We start from the raw sequence: 18,380 nt of genomic DNA on the forward strand, positions 1-18,380 counted from the left end.
CCTTGGAATTCTTGCTTCGTCTTATCACTCAGCAGAGGAAGATGATGAAGTGTCGGTTCAGCTGATCCACACAAAATCCTTCCAGCTGTGCAGAGGTGGGTCATGTGTTTTTTGGTTTAGACCATAACAGCCTGGAAATATCCAGACAGAGAGAGACAGTCCAACCTGTGGATTTATGGCAGGAAGTGAAATCATTAGTTTTCATTGAACAACCTGATCATAGTTTATAGAAGAGCGACACCTGCTGGCTGAGTTGGAGAACTGCACGTGAGGGGTCGTCCTGACAAAGCCTCGTGGCTTCAGCTGTAGTGGATCTGATCATTATTCACCTGAACAGAGCCGTGTCTGCAGGACCAGGGACCCAGAGTCCGGAAAAGCTGAGACACCGAGCGTTTCTTTAGCAAAGACACTTTGTTGGTGCGACCCTCCCTCATTGTTTGTCTGCACCTGCTACAGGTGCGTGATGCCCCAACACGCAGAGCAGCGTGGCCGCATGGCGGACTGAGCTTCAAGGCCTTCAGGCTCAAAGTGCCTCCTTAAAACCACGTCGGACCGAGACCAGACATCGGGTCTGCAACGTGTGGATCCATAAGGACCCTGAAGACTCGTGGACAAAGGTGAGCTTGTCCTTTAGATGGTTTCCTTGACTGAAGAACCTGGGCTCCAACAAGCACTGGCTCTTTAACACCACTCTGGCTCTGCCTGTCTCTCTGTCCTGCAGGGGGAGCAGTTTAGCCGGTAACCGTCCGACCACCATGTTCTGGCCCTGGATCATGGTCAGGCCTCCAGACACAGTCCTAAGGGAAGTATTGTAGAGTCTGTTGTCTTTGTATCTGTCTTGTGTCCTAGAAAGTCAGCAGCCTAGTTACTAACATCTGAACTAGTCTTCCAGATGAGCATCTGCAGCCCAGATCAGACTTTGATCAGGATTTGCTCCTTGTATGAATTGGAGAGTGATTACTAGGGAAGTTTGGACATGGTCAGACTGGGATTGTCCAAACAGGAAGTTACTATGTTGTAATGTTAAGAGGAGTTTTGTTGTTGATCATCACCCAAATTCTGATAGAAATCCAATGTGGGTTGTACCTGAGGGTTCAGTCTCTGGGTCGTCTCTCTGTTGGTAAGAAACATCTAACTTCAGTTCAGAAGTTCAGCTTTTCTTTGGCTCACGTTTCTGTCCCACACTCGTAGGTTCTTATTGACCGTTGATCTCCACAAGACCATTTCTAGTTCAGCTCTTGGCTCCAAGAAGGAAGTGGATGAAGTGAGTTTAGTTCCACTGTTTGAAGTTGGGTCTTGGCTTTCTGAAAATCAGTCAGTAGAAGTTTGAGGATTCATCAGTTGAGCAAAAAGTGCAGCACAAACATCAGCTGCATTTTAACCTTTGATTTCTTGAATCCTCTGGTCATCCAGGCTGCATTTGTCACCTTCCTTATCTTGATGTTGCACAGTATAATTCACTGGATCATTTCTCATTAGAGACTGAAACAAACCAGTGTGAGCTGTTCCCTGTGGAGCTGTTCCCAAAATCCACCAGCAGGTGGCACCAGAACAGTCCTGTCAGAGGAGCTGATGGTCTAACTGGACCCCTCTTCTCTGATAACAGCAAAGGTCCAAACCTCAGGATTCACAGCAAACACAGCTGACTGAGAAATGGGAAGAGTTCTGTCTTTTCTTCTTCCTGTGGGAAACACCTGGTCCACACAGAGACTGTCCTCTGTCTGTCCTCTGTCTAATTACAGTCTGTTCACTGTCTGTTCATGTACTGGATCATATCTTAGAGCCATTTTAATGGCTGTTATTTAACTATTTAAATATTTATATTTACTTATATTTCATGAGTATATTTAACTACTTACTATTCAAACATTAGTATAGTACTAGTATATTATTCTTTTTCCATCTATGGTGCATACTTTAGAGAAACAGACACAAATTAGTGATGAAATCTAACATTACTAACCCAAAGTGTATGTCATATCAATTAATAGGCAATGTAGAATATAACTAAAGCACAAAGGGAAAAACATTGCACATTGTTTATTAAATGTTCATTTATGGGGTCATCATATACAGCACTGTGCAGACGTTTTAGGCACATTAGATGTTTTAGATTCTTATCACACGCCACCATCAGGTGTCTGCTTGATGCCAGGTTCATTGTGCAGAACAAGCCCCCAAAGAACCCACTATAGTTTATAAGGAACTATTTTCAGTGGCAAGAAGAACCAGGAGTCCTGCAGCAGATAGTCTGACCCCCACAGAGCCCTGATCTGCGCAGTGTGGAGTCAGTCTGGGATCACATGATGAGACACACTGAGACAGCCTGAATATACAGGAGAACTGCAGGGATGCAGAACTTAGTGGTTACTGGTTAGTTATGTTACCCAGACGTCCAGGAACTTTACCATGAAAAAGAAAGTTCAACCATGGACCATTGGATTCTTCAGAGTCTGAGGATCGATAGTGACTTGTGTCATGACCTTTACAGCACCTGAGCTAATGACTCCAGGAGTGTGTCGATACAGTGATGGTTTAGGAAGCTGGAGGATGGTACTAACCGATACGGAAATGTGACGTCAACAAACTGCGGGCCAGTGATTGGCCAAGAAGTGACGTCACTAGAGGAATCGTGAGCGACGTTCGACGCGAAAATAAAACCCGCCATTTTTAAAGAGCCAGCGACCATTTGTGTTTCCGTTTTCATCGTCTTTGGTGAGACGAATGGACAATGCTACTCGCTAAACAACACTCTGGTCCTACGCGTAAAGGACAATAGTTCCGCGCCGCAGTGCTGTGACGACCCAGCCCACATCTAGGTGGCACCAAATTGTAACGGAAAATGACCAAAGTCCAGTAGAGCTGAGTAGTGCTAGCTAAAACTGTGTAACGGAAAAGTGGCTTAATCCAGCTAACGTTAACCCCTTTCCCATGAGTGGGGCACTGGGGGACAAAGACCCTGGGGGGACCTGACTGTGTTAATTACTGATCTGTGATGTCACAGGAAGCTCAGATTTGAAACGATGAGTTCTGGATGTTGGTTCCTTATGAAGCCGGACTACAGGAACAACACTGAGGGGTCAGCTGATGCACTCCGGGGATCACTAGGCAAGAAAACAACCTAATATATGTGAAAAACACATTTAATACTTGATGTTGGATCTCATCTTCTTTAAAAAGTCATTAGTGATTAAAGATTTTCCTCCTTCCTTTAACCTTTGACCTCATGTGTTTCTGTCTCCTCTGACAGGAGAAGATGGTCTGCTGGATCCTGAGTCCGGGTCCAGTAGCTGTGGAAGAATCAGTCCCCTAGAGGAACAAGTTGGAACCAGCTTTCCTCAGGTCAGAAACACCTGATGTAGCATTTAGGAGATCAGCTGCCACCTGTGAATGTATGAGGAAGGTTTCATAGATGGTTGAAGGCAGGATAAATATCACTTTACATTTTCCAACTATTAACATTCATTTGAATCCCAGTTATTAGGAAACGTGTTGAATCGTTTCTTTGTGGTTACACAGTTACAGGAAATGTTGTGTGTCATTTTGTGTAGTTTTGTTGGTTGTTGTGTTTGATTTCTATGATTCTTGTGTGGAGACAAACTTCAAACTTCTTTACACGAGGATGTGAAATATTGCAGTAATTACTGAGCACTAGCTTGACCGAGAAGCTAAATGCTGTGTCCTCTGCACTGATCCTCAGGTGCACAGGTGTCTGGCCTGTCCAGGTCTCCCCCAGGTGTGTTGCTGCTGGATAAACTGCACACACAACCTCAAATGGAGTTTTGTCTGAGTCTTTATTTACCATAAATGTATTTGCTTTGCACTGAGGAAGGGACTTAGAAAAACTTCCTCATAAACCAAACTCTAAACTAATACAGATCATCTTCAGTGCTGGTATGATACTAACACATTAGAACAAGGCACAGGTCAGTACAATGTATGTCCCCAAACATAGTACAAAGTGCAGTCCAAGTACAGCAAAAGTACCACACAAATGTGGTAGAATGTACAATGTCAATACATTTCTAGTTCAGCTCTTGGCTCCAAGAAGGAAGTGGATGAAGTGAGTTTAGTTCCACTGTTTGAAGTTGGGTCTTGGCTTTCTGAAAATCAGTCAGTAGAAGTTTGAGGATTCATCAGTTGAGCAAAAAGTGCAGCACAAACATCAGCTGCATTTTAACCTTTGATTTCTTGAATCCTCTGGTCATCCAGGCTGCATTTGTCACCTTCCTTATCTTGATGTTGCACAGTATAACTCACTGGATCATTTCTCATTAGAGACTGAAACAAACCAGTGTGAGCTGTTCCCTTTGGAGCTGTTCCCAAAATCCACCAGCAGGTGGCACCAGAACAGTCCTGTCAGAGGAGCTGATGGTCTAACTGGACCCCTCTTCTCTGATAAACAGTTGAGTTCATGTGTTTCCTCTGAAATCTTGATCTTTGACTTGAGTCTTTCATCAGGGAAGTTGAGCTTCAGTCCCACACAGTGACTTGAGACTTGGACTCTGAGATTTAGGACTTGGGAACAATCTTTGTTTGACTTTTTAGTGCATCAACATGAAGGAGAAGAAATATCTTTTCCTACAGTCAAAAACCAAAGCTCTTTATGAAGCAGCAGGACTTGGAGAGTTGCAGAAACAGCTTCCTGACTGTGAACCTTCCTTCATATTTAATGTTGGAGTTTCTAGAAGTTCCAGCTCTGTACATGGAGCGTGTGGCTGTCATGCTGTCGTCCTGCAGCCTTGTTGAGCAAAGTGGAAGCAGCTAAATCCTTCAAAGTAAAAGCCACTGAAGCCAATGATCCGTTTGGCTGTGAACCAAAAGGCTGGTGGATCAAGGCCACCAGGAACAGAGAGGTTAGTCCAGAAACCACCAGGTGGAATCATCTCACAGCAACAACCTGCTTTATTGGACAAACTGGTTTTATTTGACTCCAGTTCAGACTTTTATTGTCTTCATTCACAGAATGAATTAAAATAAAGAGATAAAACAATGAAATATAAAGTTATTATATTTCCAAATTAGTGTTGTTCTATTTACAAATGTACACAAATATCAATGTTTGCAACAATAGGAACAAATAAAAAATGTAACATACATAAATAAAACAGAGCAACAATATGAGCAACAGGAAGGAAAAGATGTGTTTTCTTCTTTGAAACATGGAACATACATGAAGCATCAAGTTGCTGCTCAGGTTACCTGCTGGTTTGTCTGATGTGTCCTGATGTGCAGTTTTCTGACCTGCAGCCAATGACAAACCACTGATTTCTGTCTGAGCTGGAAAATGGACTTTAGGGTTGGTCTGATTCTGTTGAACGAACTGGTTCCTCTGATGTAGAACCTGAGATGTAGTTTCTTTTTCTTCTGGAATCTTTTTTTCCAGTCTGAGTCTTTTTGAACCAACAGTAACACACAGTCAGTCCAGCTGCTGCTGCTGCTGCTGCTGTCAGTCCCAGTCCACAGATGAGGACGATCCATCTCCAACCTGCTGCGTCTGGTCTCTCAGGTTCTCTCTCAGGGTCAGACCAGTCCCTCGCTGCTGTAAAGAGACAAATCAAATCTGTGTCTTTCATGTGAAGAAACAACTTTTCTGCAAGAAGGACGTGAATCAGTTCAGTTCAGGCAGAGCAGGAAGGATTGTAGTTTCCACAATACTTTTCTTCTCTGATTCTTATTTAGCAAAAAGCTGCTGAAATGAATCTGTGAGGAAAGTTTCACTGAACCAACTTACCTGTGACGTTGAGGAGACATTTGCCAGAACCTGTTCCATCATCTGTCTTCACATCACACCAGTACAGACCAGAGTCCTCAGTCCTGAGTCTGGACACATGAAGTCTGACTCGTCCTTCTCTGAGGACGTCTTTGTCAAACTGGACTCGTCCTGAAAACTGTTTGTCCTGAGACTCTGGGACCTCAACACCCTCATGTAGATGAAACAGGACTGGGTCTTTGTCCTCAGTTAACAGTTGACAGAAGATGTAAACTGCTGAGAGAGACATGTGAGCTGTGGTTGTGAAGGTCCAGTCCAGTGTGATGTCGTGGTTCTCCTCTGCCTGATAGGAGCTCTGTGTCACATTCACTACAAATGTTCCTGTTGAGGAGACACAGAGGGAAAGTGACGACCACACACACTCACAACTTGGATTATTTTGGATTTCCAATTGATTTGAGTTAGTGGATAAAAACTGACCCCAGGTAAAGGGGGTCAGGCTGATGAGCAGCAGGATCCAGCAGACCATCTTCTCCTGTCAGAGGAGACAGAGCTGAAGAGTCACAAACATGAAAAACCTGCAGTTTGTTTTTCTCTGAAAACATTTCACGTTAAAGTCTTCAGTGTTTCTGTCACAAGGTGGCGCCAGTTCCACCTGATAAAGGCTGTACAGAAACAGAGTAATAACTGCAGTTCAATATAACAGGAACAGACAGAACAACAAACTTGCAGCAGCATGTTCTAATGAGACAGAACCTCTTTGTCTTTGTTATCAGACCAGTCGCCGTGTCCAAACTCAAACACTGATATCAGAGCTATTGATTATTATTATAACCTGATAACATCAGTAAACAAAGGTTTCTAACAGGAGTCGTTGTAGCATACGGCTTGTTGCAGTGTCTAATGTTTTTATATCAATGTTGTTTCATGACTATTAGATACTTTTATCGTTTTTATATAAACCTGCTGTGTATAAACTGTTGTCAAGAAAGAAGCTGGAGGAGCCCAGACTGTTCCAGCATAAACCTGCAGACTGATGGACCCGGGACATTTCAGCTTGACTTGATTTTTCCAAGAACATCTTGATCCAATTTCACACATGTGATGCAGATTTGAAGCCTTTCTGCTGCAGAGTTGCCTCAATACATGATGTCAATGAAGGAGAATGGACACAAACATGTTTCTTACCTTCAAGAACAGCGTTTTCCTCGGCAGCAGACTGGATCAGGTCTCAGCTCAGACCACGTTTAGTGGTAGTTTAGTCTAGTTTAGACATGATCCCTTTGATTCTGGCAATGTTTTTGAGATGGTAAAATGCTGACGATGTTATCGATTTAATGTGGCTGTTAAAGTTCAAGTCTGAGTCCATGATTACCCCTAGATTTCTAACTTGATTTTTAAATTTTAGAGAAAGAGACTTGAGGTGACTGCTGACACTTTCTCTTTGTTTCTGAGGCCCAAAGATGATTATTTCAGTTTTGTCACTGTTTATTTGGAGAGAGTTGTTTTGCATCCACAGAGTGATCTGTTCAATACAGCTGCACAGTGAGTCGACTGGTCCATATTCACCTGCTGTGAGTGAAATGTAAATCTGAGTGTCATCTGCATAGTTATGGTATGACACATTATTGCTGCGTATTAACTGGCCTAAAGGAAACATGTAAAGATTGAACAAAAGGGGTCCCAAGATGGACCCTTGGGGGACCCCACATGTCAACACCATTTGGTCTGAGACACAGTTACCAACTTCAATGAAATACTTCCTGTCTTCATGATAGGACTTAAACCATTTAAGGGCAGTACCAGAGATGCCTATCCAGTCCTCTAACCTTTGTAACAGGATCACATGGCCCACTGTGTCAAAAGCAGCACTTAGATCCAGCAGTACTAAGACAGAGACTCTGCCAGCGTCGGTGTTAAGACGAATGTCATTTGTCACCTTGATGAGGGCAGTTTTAGTGCTGTGATGGGGCCTAAATCCTGACTATTGTAGCTGTTTCATTTAAAGCTGAGACTCATTTGTCATAAGAACATAGAACATTAATATTTCTGTCCTGCACTTGTCTCCTGCTGGATGGAATGATGTGTTCAGGTCTGTTGTGGTGCGTTCACTGACAGCAGAGGGATATAAGCTGGACTCACTGTGTGAGTGTGATATTGGAGTCAGTGCAGAAACTGGACATTTGGAAATATGTGTTTGTAAATAGAACAACACTGATCTGGATTGTCTCTCTGTGAAATAACTTTAGATTCATATATTTATTGTATATATTTTATTGTTTTGTCTGTTTTACAGGTAAAGTCTGTGAATTGGAGTCAAATAAAACCAGTTTGTCCATGTACAGAGCTGGAACATTAAATATGGATGAAGGTCGTCTCACATGTGGAGACTCTTCATTTGCACTGACACACATATGAATGTTGTTGTTCTTTGGAGGTTTCCACCAACTGTTATTCCCCATCCAGCCTCCAGGTGTCCCCGAACTTTCCCTCCGTTCCCAGTCACCTGATCTTCCCTCCTCACCTGCTTCCAGTCCCTGATCCCTTCCCAGGCCCGTTTCCACAGGCTTCTTCCCACACTGTGAGCCATGCCTGCCTCTGTAGTTTCCAAAGTCTAGCTTGGATTCCCTGCCTGTTAGTGGCCTCTGCCTGCTCATGGACTTCACCTCATGGTCGTTCCTGTCTGCCTTCACCTGCTTTGGCTTTCAGGATTGCTTTGCTGGGACCATGTGAGCGTGTTGGGTCTTTTTCTGACAACTCTCCTCTTCACTGCACGGCTGCCCGTGTGTCTGCATTTGGCTCTTTGCTGCTTTTTGTTTCTCGCAGCGTTTGTGAGCCATCGAGATCATTCGGTGGTCGGATAAATGCCGGAACGTGTCCGTGTGCTGGTTCTTCTTCCTGTTGGTAGCTGTGGAAGAATCAGTCCCCTAGAGGAACCAGTTGGAACCAGCTTTCCTCAGGTCAGAAACACCTGATGTAGCATTTAGGAGATCAGCTGCCACCTGTGAATGTATGAGGAAGGTTTCATAGATGGTTGAAGGCAGGATAAATATCACTTTACATTTTCCAACTATTAACATTCATTTGAATCCCAGTTATTAGGAAACGTGTTGAATCGTTTCTTTGTGGTTACACAGTTACAGGAAATGTTGTGTGTCATTTTGTGTAGTTTTGTTGGTTGTTGTGTTTGATTTCTATGATTCTTGTGTGGAGACAAACTTCAAACTTCTTTACACGAGGATGTGAAATATTGCAGTAATTACTGAGCACTAGCTTGACCGAGAAGCTAAATGCTGTGTCCTCTGCACTGATCCTCAGGTGCACAGGTGTCTGGCCTGTCCAGGTCTCCCCCAGGTGTGTTGCTGCTGGATAAACTGCACACACAACCTCAAATGGAGTTTTGTCTGAGTCTTTATTTACCATAAATGTATTTGCTTTGCACTGAGGAAGGGACTTAGAAAAACTTCCTCATAAACCAAACTCTAAACTAATACAGATCATCTTCAGTGCTGGTATGATACTAACACATTAGAACACGGGTGTCAAACTCAGGCCATTTGGCCCGCGGTGTAATTATATTTGGCCCGTGAGATCATATCAAATGTGTATTAGAGCTGGCCCGCCAGTATATAGCGTATACACCGCTAATACCACATATCCCAGAATGCTTTGTTAGTGCGTTGGCGCGTTAGTCGAGACCGCCACGCGACCCTCCTTTTCTGTTGACAATCATTAGCATCTATGCTACCAGTCACCTCGGACAAAATTAATCCACCCCTCCCAAAAAATGGCCAAACGAAAGATGGAAAACAGGAGCTTTCAAGACAGGTGGGGGGCAGATTATATGTTCACGATTATAAAGGACAGACCTGTTTGTCTTGTGTGCGGAGCCACCATGGCTGTAACGAAAGAATATAACCTAAGAAGACACTTTGAAACGAAACACCACGACAAGTACAAGGACCTGGACGTAAAGCACAAGCTCCAGAAGGTAGAAGAGATGAAAAAATGTCTGGTTTCACGGCAGACTATGTTCACAAAAGCAAAATCACAAAGTGAGGCTGCTCTAAAGGCTAGTTTTACTGTGGTAGCAGAGATTGCAAAATCAGCCCGGCCCTTTAATGAGGGCGAGTTTGTCAAAAAGTGCATGGTCAAAGTTTGCGACATAGTGTGCCCAGATAAAAAGCAAGCATTTTTAAATGTGAGCCTGAGCAGAAACACTGTGGCTGAGCGTACATGTGAGCTCGCCACCAATCTACACGAACAGCTGATGGAAAAAGGAAAAGATTTTATCACATACTCCCTTGCTGTGGATGAGAGCTGTGACACATCTGATACTGCCCAGCTGTCAATCTTCATCCGTGGCGTGGACTCGAGTCTGTGCGTTACAGAGGAACTTTTGGGATTAAAATCAATGTATGGCACAACTACAGGAAAAGAAATCTTTGAGGAGGTATCCAAATGTGTAAATGAAATGAGGCTGCCTTGGGATAAACTTGTTGGACTGACGACAGATGGTGCGCCCGCGATGTGCGGTCAAAAGAGTGGACTGGTTCGCAGGATTCGGGAGAAGATGCGGGAGAACCATGCAGGTGAGCTTACAGTTTATCACTGCATCATACACCAGGAAGCGTTGTGTGGCAAAGCCCTGAAGATGGAACATGTTATGAGCACCATAACACGAGTAGTTAACTTCATAAGAGCCAAAGGTTTGAATCACCGCCAGTTCAAGTCTTTTCTGGAGGAGTTTGGTTCGGAATACACAGGCGTCCCCTATCACACAGACGTGAGATGGCTAAGCCGAGGAAAAGTACTGAACAGATGTTTTGAGCTGCGTGAGGAAATCTGTCAGTTTGTGGAAAGCAAAGGGAAAGACACAACAGAGCTCAGGGATAAAACGTTTCTGTGTGAGCTGGCATTTCTGTGTGACATCCTGACCCATCTCGATGTGCTCAACCTGCAGCTCCAGGGGCGGGGCCACGTCATCACAGAGATGTACGCTGCGGTGAGGGCTTTTAAGACCAAGTTGTGCCTGTGGGAGACTCAGATGCTGCAAGGAAACTTGGGTCATTTTCCGTGCTGCCAAACCATGAAAGAGCAGATCTCTCCCACCGTGTTGCCTAGTGCACAGTTTGCTGAAAAACCTAGCATACTCAGCGCTGAGTTTACCCGGCGATTTGCCGACTTTGAAGCCCAGAAATGCAGATTTGAACTGCTCAGTAATCCGTTTGCGGTTGACGTGGAAAGCGCACCAACCAACCTCCAAATGGAGCTTATTGAACTCCAGTGTAGTGACACGCTCAAGTCAAAGTATGACTCTGTGGGTGCTGCACAGTTTCCATGTTTCCTCCCCGACACACTGCCCCAACTCCGTGCCCAAGCTGCTCAAACGCTCTCTATGTTCGGCAGCACATATCTATGTGAGCAACTGTTCTCTTTGATGAAGATGAACAAAACACCACTCAGGAGTCGTCTCTCTGATGAACACCTTCACTCAGTCCTGAGGATTTTCTCAGCTCAGAGCCTAACCCCAGACATTGATGCACTCGCATCTAAGAAGAGATGTCAGGTATCTGGCTTGAACCAATGTGCATCAGAGTAAATCAGAGTGTGGCAAATTGAGCTTGAATTAATGTTGTCTTTATGCACTTTTTCTATTCCAAGGCAAGGACTGTTAATAGATGAAAGATTGCATTTTCATTGAAGGAAATTATTATTTTTGGTTGTTTTGTTGTTGGCCTGTGAAAAAAGATTTACATTATTAAAAAGGAACTTGAAAGGCTACAGATAGACATAAGAAACGAATACCACTGAGTTTTATTTCAAATTTAATTTCTCATGTGTTTGTAATATTAAGCTTTGCTTGTTCCAGATTCAGTGTTTATGCAAAACTAAAGTTTGTTTCCATATGAAAATGTTCAACATTACATATCTGGAGAGAAGGAAAAACATGCACAATTGCGGTCAATTTTTCAATAAATATTGAGTTTGGCCCGCGACTTCGTCCCTGTTTTTAATTTTGGCCCACTGTGAATTTGAGTTTGACACCCCTGCATTAGAACAAGGCACAGGTCAGTACAATGTATGTCCCCAAACATAGTACAAAGTGCAGTCCAAGTACAGCAAAAGTACCACACAAATGTGGTAGAATGTACAATGTCAATACATTTGTAGTTCAGCTCTTGGCTCCAAGAAGGAAGTGGATGAAGTGAGTTTAGTTCCACTGTTTGAAGTTGGGTCTTGGCTTTCTGAAAATCAGTCAGTAGAAGTTTGAGGATTCATCAGTTGAGCAAAAAGTGCAGCACAAACATCAGCTGCATTTTAACCTTTGATTTCTTGAATCCTCTGGTCATCCAGGCTGCATTTGTCACCTTCCTTATCTTGATGTTGCACAGTATAATTCACTGGATCATTTCTCATTAGAGACTGAAACAAACCAGTGTGAGCTGTTCCCTGTGGAGCTGTTCCCAAAATCCACCAGCAGGTGGCACCAGAACAGTCCTGTCAGAGGAGCTGATGGTCTAACTGGACCCCTCTTCTCTGATAAACAGCTGAGTTCATGTGTTTCCTCTGAAATCTTGATCTTTGACTTGAGTCTTTCATCAGGGAAGTTGAGCTTCAGTCCCACACAGTGACTTGAGACTTGGACTCTGAGATTTAGGACTTGGGAACAATCTTTGTTTGACTTTTTAGTGCATCAACATGAAGGAGAAGAAATATCTTTTCCTATAGTCAAAAACCAAAGCTCTTTATGAAGCAGACTTTTGTCTTAATTCACAAATTAATTTAAAATAAGAAGAAACAGACAAAACAAACATTTGCACAGATCAGTGTTGTTCTATTTACAAACACATATTTCATTTTTATGATCTGTTTACAAATTTACAGTTTTCTATTTCCAAATGTCCAGTTTCTGCACTGACTCCAATATCACACTCACACAGTGAGTCCAGCTTATATCCTTATATCCCTCTGCTGTCAGTGAACGCACCACAACAGACCTGAACACATCATTCCATCCAGCAGGAGACAAGTGCAGGACAGAAATATTAATGTTCTATGTTCTTATGACAAATGAGTCTCAGCTTTAAATGAAACAGCTACAATAGAAATAGCAGAGATTCTGTAAATATGGTGAATGTGTCAGACCTGCTTCTCAGCATTATTCCAATAAAGTGAGCACAGTGCACGTTTGACATCTGTCTAATAGCTTTGATGAGAAGTCCTTTCAAAATAATGGACCAAGTAAAGATGGAGAACGCTGTTTCCTCCATCAGGTCCATTATTTTTCTGTATCAGCTGTGTGTTCTGGCTTTTATACTATGGCCACTTCCTGAGCAACAGGAAGGAAAAGATGTGTTTTTCTGTGTTTTCTTCTTTGAAACATGGAACATACATGAAGCATCAAGTTGCTGCTCAGGTTACCTGCTGGTTTGTCTGATGTGTCCTGATGTGCAGTTTTCTGACCTGCAGCCAATGACAAACCACTGATTTCTGTCTGAGCTGGAAAATGGACTTTAGGGTTGGTCTGATTCTGTTGAACTAACAGGTTCCTCTGATGTAGAACCTGAGCTGTAATTTGTTTCATTTCTACCTCTGGACTCTGAATTTACATCTTGTCCTCCAGTCTGAGCCTTTTTGAACCAACAGTAACACACAGTCAGTCCAGCTGCTGCTGCTGCTGCTGCTGCTGCTGTCAGTCCCAGTCCACAGATGAGGACGATCCATCTCCAACCTGCTGCGTCTGGTCTCTCAGGTCCTCTCTCAGGGTCAGACCAGTCCCTCGCTGCTGTAAAGAGACAAATCAAATCTGTGTCTTTCATGTGAAGAAACAACTTTTCTGCAAGAAGGACGTGAATCAGTTCAGTTCAGGCAGAGCAGGAAGGATTGTAGTTTCCACAATACTTTTCTTCTCTGATTCTTATTTAGCAAAAAGCTGCTGAAATGAATCTGTGAGGAAAGTTTCACTGAACCAACTTACCTGTGACGTTGAGGCGACAGGTGTTATAGTCTGCACCATCATTTGTCTTCACATCACACCAGTACAGACCAGAGTCCTCAGTCCTGAGTCTGGACACATGAAGTCTGAGTCGTCCTTCTCTGAGGACGTCTTTGTCAAACAGGACTCGTCCTGAAAACTGTTTGTCCTGAGACTCTGGGACCTCAACACCCTCATGTAGATGAAACAGGACTGGGTCTTTGTCCTCAGTTAACAGTTGACAGACAATGTAAAGTGCTGAGAGAGACATGTGAGCTGTGGTTGTGAAGGTCCAGTCCAGTGTGATGTGGTGGTTCTCCTCTGCCTGATAGGAGCTCTGTGTCACATTCACTACAAATGTTCCTGTTGAGGAGACACAGAGGGAAAGTGACGACCACACACACTCACAACTTGGATTATTTTGGATTTCCAATTGATTTGAGTTAGTGGATAAAAACTGACCCCAGGTAAAGGGGGTCAGGCTGATGAGCAGCAGGATCCAGCAGACCATCTTCTCCTGTCAGAGGAGACACAAACCCATGAGGTCAAAGGTCAAAGGAAGCAGAAATATTCTGTAGTTAACTTCAGAAAAGCTGATCTCTGTTTCAAAGTCAGTCAAAGCTGCTCACTCTGCTCTAAAGGAGACAATGAACCTGCAGCTGCTCCTCATGTTTTAATGACAGAGCCTGTTTCTCCCTCTGAGCTGCAGCTCTGAGAAACTTTACTTTGATATTTTCACAACTGTGGACACTGAACTTCTGGATTAAAAAATACAGGACCTGTGGAATCCAAAGACTGTGGTGCCTGTTATTGTCTGCTCTTCATGTTTTAATCTGACACAGCCTCTTTATCTGTCTCTCCCCCACAGTCATGAGCTTTTAAATGGCTCAGACCACGTGTGAACATCACTTCAATAATTGTAGAGCCATGTCAGAATGATTATTCAAATAGCTCCTGTCTTTCTGGTTATTTTATTGTTAGTTACAAATAGGTAGAGACCTCAGGGCAGCAGCGAATCTCCAGCTGAATGAGACTTGAGTTAACTTTGTTAAACACAGATATAACAAACATACTATCTCTGTATCAGGTACAGTCTGATCCTTCTTCTTCTCCTTTGGGCTGCTCCCTTCAGGGGTCACCACAGCGAATCATCTGCCTCCATTTAACCCTATCCTCTGTATCCTCCTCACCCACACCAACTATCCTCATGTCCTCCTTCACTACATCCAAGAACTTCCTCTTTGGTCTTCCTCTAGGCCTCCTTCCTGGCAGCTCTAACCTCAGCATCCTTTTACCAATGTATTCACTGTCCGTCCTCTGAACATGTCCAAACCATCTCAATCTGGCTTCCCTGGCTTTTTCTCCAAAACATCTAACATGAGCTGTCCCTCTGATGTACTCATTCCTGATCCTATCCATCCTGGTCACACCCAGAGAGAACCTCAACATCTTCAGCTCTGCTACCTCCAGCTCTGCCTCCTGTCTTTGTCTCAGTGCCACTGTCTCTAAACCAGACAACCTTGCTGGTCTCACCACTGTCTTGTCCACCTTTCCTTTCATTCTTGCTGACACTCTTTTGTCACACATCACACCTGACACTTTCCTCCACCCGTTCCAACCTGCTTGCACACGTCTCTTCACTTCTTTTCCACACTCTCCGTTGCTCTGGACTGTTGACCCTAGGTCCTTAAAATCCTCCACCTTCTTCACCTCTACTCCCTGTAACCTCACCGTTCTACTTGAGTCCCTCTCATTTACACACATGTACTCTGTTTTACTGCGGCTAAGCTGCATTCCTCTCCTTTCCAGAGCAAACCTCCACCTGCTCCCTGCTCTCACTACAGATGACAATGTCATGTGCAAACATCATGGTCCACGGAGATCCCTGTCTAACCTCATCTGTCAGCCTGTCCACCACCACAGCAAACAAGAAGGTGCTCAAAGCCGATCCTTGATGCAGTCCCACCTCCACCTTGAACTCCTCTGTCACCCCTACAGCACACCTCACCACTGTCTTACAGCTCTCATACATGTCCTGCACCACTCGAACATACTTCTCTGCCACTCCAGACTTCCTCATACAAAACCACAGCTCCTCTCTCGGCACCCTGTCATACGCTTTTTCCAAATCTACAAAGACACAATGCAGCTCCTTCTGGCCTTCTCTGTACTTCTCCATCAGCATTCTCAAAGCAAATATTGCATCTGTGGTTCTCTTTCTTGGCATGAAACCATACTGCTGCTCACAAATGCTCACTTCTGACCTCAGCCTAGCCTCCGCTACTCTTTCCCATAACTTCATTGTGTGACTCATCAGCTTTATTCCTCTGTAGTTTCCACAACTCTGCACGTCTCCCTTGTTCTTAAAGATGGGCACCAGTACACTTCTCCTCCATTCCTCAGACATCCTCTCACTCTCCAAGATCTTGTTAAGTAGCCCAGTCAAAAACTCTACTGCCACTTCTCTTAAACACTTCCATACCTCCACAGGTATGTCGTCAGGACCAACTGCCTTTCCACTCTTCATTCTCTTCAATGCCTTCCTCACTTCATCCTTACTGATCTCCGCTACTTCCTGCTCCACAACAGTCACCTCTTCTACTCTGTGCTCTCTAAAATTTTCCTCATTCATCAGCTCTTCAAAGTATTCCTTCCAACTTTCCATCACCCTTGTGGCACCTGTCAAAACATTTCCATCCCTGTCCTTAATCACCCTAACCTGCTGCACATCCTTTCCAGCTCTCTCTCTGCCTCGCCAACCTGTACAAATCCACCTCTCCCTCCTTAGAGTCCAACCTATCATACAAATCCTCATACGCCCTTTGTTTGGACTTTGCCACCTCTACCTTCACCTTAACGCTGCATCTCCCTGTACTCCTGTCTGTTCTTTTCTGTCCTCTGTGTCCCACTTCTTCTTAGCTAACCTTTTCCTCTTAACACACTCCTGAACTTCCTGATTCCACCACCAAGTCTCCCTATCTGCTTTCCTCTTTCCAGATGACACACCAAGTACCCTCCTACCTGTCTCCCTGATCACTTTAGCTGTAGCTGTCCAGTCATCTGGAAGAACCTCCTGACCTCCCAGAGCCTGTTTCAGCTCCTCCGTGAAAGCCACACAACACTCTTCCTTTTTCAACTTCCACCATTGGTCCTCTGCTCTGCCCTTGTCCTCTTCATCTTCCTCACCACCAGAGTCATCCTGTTAAGTCACTTTCAATAATAGGAACCGTAATTGCATATTCTAGTTCTCCATAATTATCATAATGTATTGTTCTCATCTTGAGAAATAGGTTTTCTATTTTCAGTCACTACATCATTATCTCCCAGGATATATTCTAGTCCCAGACTGATTAGAGAATTACTCATTAACCATTTAGTAACTCACTCGTTCCTCAGTAACTACACAACAACAACAACCACAACGTCCTGCATCAGACGGAAAACATCACCTTGGATGGGTTTCTCATAGTCTCAGAGACCAAAACAGACAAGATCCAACGCTGTCGAACTGGACTCACCTGGTTTATTCAGTCCATCTCCAATGAAACCGTAAGTAAAAAGGTAAATTTACACAAATTTAACACTCCCAATGCTGCACTACCAGGGAGGACTGGTAAACAGGGTTAAGCATTGATACTGGGGGTGACATTCTGTTAGATTATAAATAGAGACTCCCACTTTGCCCCTGAGCTGTCTCAGCTTTCATCCCATGCTGTGGATGGTAGTTTGGTCCTGGAAGAGGACGAAGACAGAGGAGCTCATTCCTCATGGAAAGTGACAGAGTTGGAGCTTCGGGGCAAAATAAAGACAAATAGAAATAATATCTTCTTGGTATCGTGGGCCCAACTCAAACAAACACCGTTACTGAGAGGGTTTTGCATAAACCTACTTATGGTGCTGATGATAGGGATCACATCTGAAAATAGGCTAATTGTTTTGGACTTTGAGAACAAAACACCGGTGACCTACACTCAGTGGGGTCCCTAAAGGCTTTGTGAAACCACAATTAGCTGCTTGGCTGACAACCAGTCAGGACAGGCTGGCTGGACAAATGACCATATAGTTATATTTATTTTAAAAATCACCAGTGATTATTGCAGTATTAGGAAAATAGACTCAGTACTGATAGGTATTACTTTTCTAAAATTATAACTCCTGAGTCCTGAGGGTTTTTTTCTTGTATGTCGCAGGGCGCCACCTTGTGGTAGAAATACATTCCTGCAAACAGTGAAGGTTAAAACATTATTACAAATATTTACTTTCTAAGTGAACTTTATTTCTACAACACATTTAGTGCACAGACAATTCAAAGTGCTTCATATAATGTGAGGAAGGAAACAGCACAAGACGTAAACAGATTGAAAATCTGAATGTGATCAGTTGGATGAGGTTTCCTTGGGTCATGGTTTAATATGAGACATTAACACAGAAGATCCTCCTTTTCTTTTGTTGGGCAGAAGTTATAAGATTTGAGTTTCCTGTGTCTGCTCGACATCAGTGTGAGACCACAGAAGCCTTAAGGAGTTTGAGTCAGATTCACTTCTTATATGAGTCACAGTCAACCCCGCCTTCTACATATAAACAGAGCGATGAGAGGATTTTTAGATACAAACTCTCCCCTGGTCCTGAGCCAGAGAGACTTTATCGGACCCAGAGAGACTTTAACGTGGTCTGAGCTGAGACCTGATC

At 43.7% G+C, this 18,380-nt stretch overlaps 1 protein-coding gene and 2 long non-coding RNA genes across 4 annotated transcripts in view; 1 reads left to right on the plus strand and 2 right to left on the minus strand.

Moving 5' to 3' along the window:
• Nucleotides 1-5,080, minus strand: part of LOC113142033 (uncharacterized) — a 14,076-nt gene extending 8,996 nt beyond the window's left edge. Inside the window, exon 1 of the long non-coding RNA XR_003296899.2 lies at nt 4,586-5,080. This is a non-coding gene — a long non-coding RNA (uncharacterized LOC113142033). The remainder of the gene's footprint in view (nt 1-4,585) is intronic.
• Nucleotides 479-12,311, plus strand: LOC113141833 (uncharacterized). Its single transcript, XR_003296839.1, has 3 exons — nt 479-617; nt 722-1,540; nt 12,198-12,311. It is a non-coding gene; the product is annotated as an uncharacterized LOC113141833 (long non-coding RNA).
• LOC113140758 (uncharacterized) lies at nt 5,143-17,361 on the minus strand. Of its 2 annotated transcripts, none has more exons than XM_026324756.1 (4): nt 17,210-17,361; nt 14,154-14,208; nt 13,695-14,054; nt 5,143-5,542 (listed from the first exon to the last, which is right to left on the minus strand). In XM_026324756.1, exons 2-4 carry the CDS (start codon nt 14,200-14,202, stop codon nt 5,295-5,297), a joined length of 657 nt encoding a protein of 218 aa, XP_026180541.1. In that variant the 5' UTR covers nt 14,203-14,208; nt 17,210-17,361; the 3' UTR covers nt 5,143-5,294. The 2 variants fall into 2 exon arrangements, with proteins under 2 accessions (XP_026180541.1, XP_026180533.1); XM_026324748.1 differs by lacking the exon at nt 5,143-5,542 and adding an exon at nt 12,433-13,502.
• Nucleotides 17,362-18,380: the final 1,019 nt, after the last annotated feature.

The sequence above is a fragment of the Mastacembelus armatus genome, chromosome 18 (genome assembly GCF_900324485.2).
Source record: "Mastacembelus armatus chromosome 18, fMasArm1.2, whole genome shotgun sequence".
Lineage (NCBI taxonomy): Eukaryota > Metazoa > Chordata > Actinopteri > Synbranchiformes > Mastacembelidae > Mastacembelus > Mastacembelus armatus.

Excerpts from the sequence above, each read along its gene's own strand:
- LOC113140758 (XM_026324748.1), bottom strand. The coding sequence starts at position 14,202 with ATGGTCTGCTGGATCCTGCTGCTCATCAGCCTGACCCCCTTTACCTGG. Across the intron at positions 14,055-14,153 it reads CCTGACCCCCTTTACCTGGG|GAACATTTGTAGTGAATGTG; the intron begins GTCAGTTTTTAT and ends TCTCCTCAACAG. Across the intron at positions 13,503-13,694 it reads CTGTCGCCTCAACGTCACAG|CAGCGAGGGACTGGTCTGAC; the intron begins GTAAGTTGGTTC and ends GTCTCTTTACAG.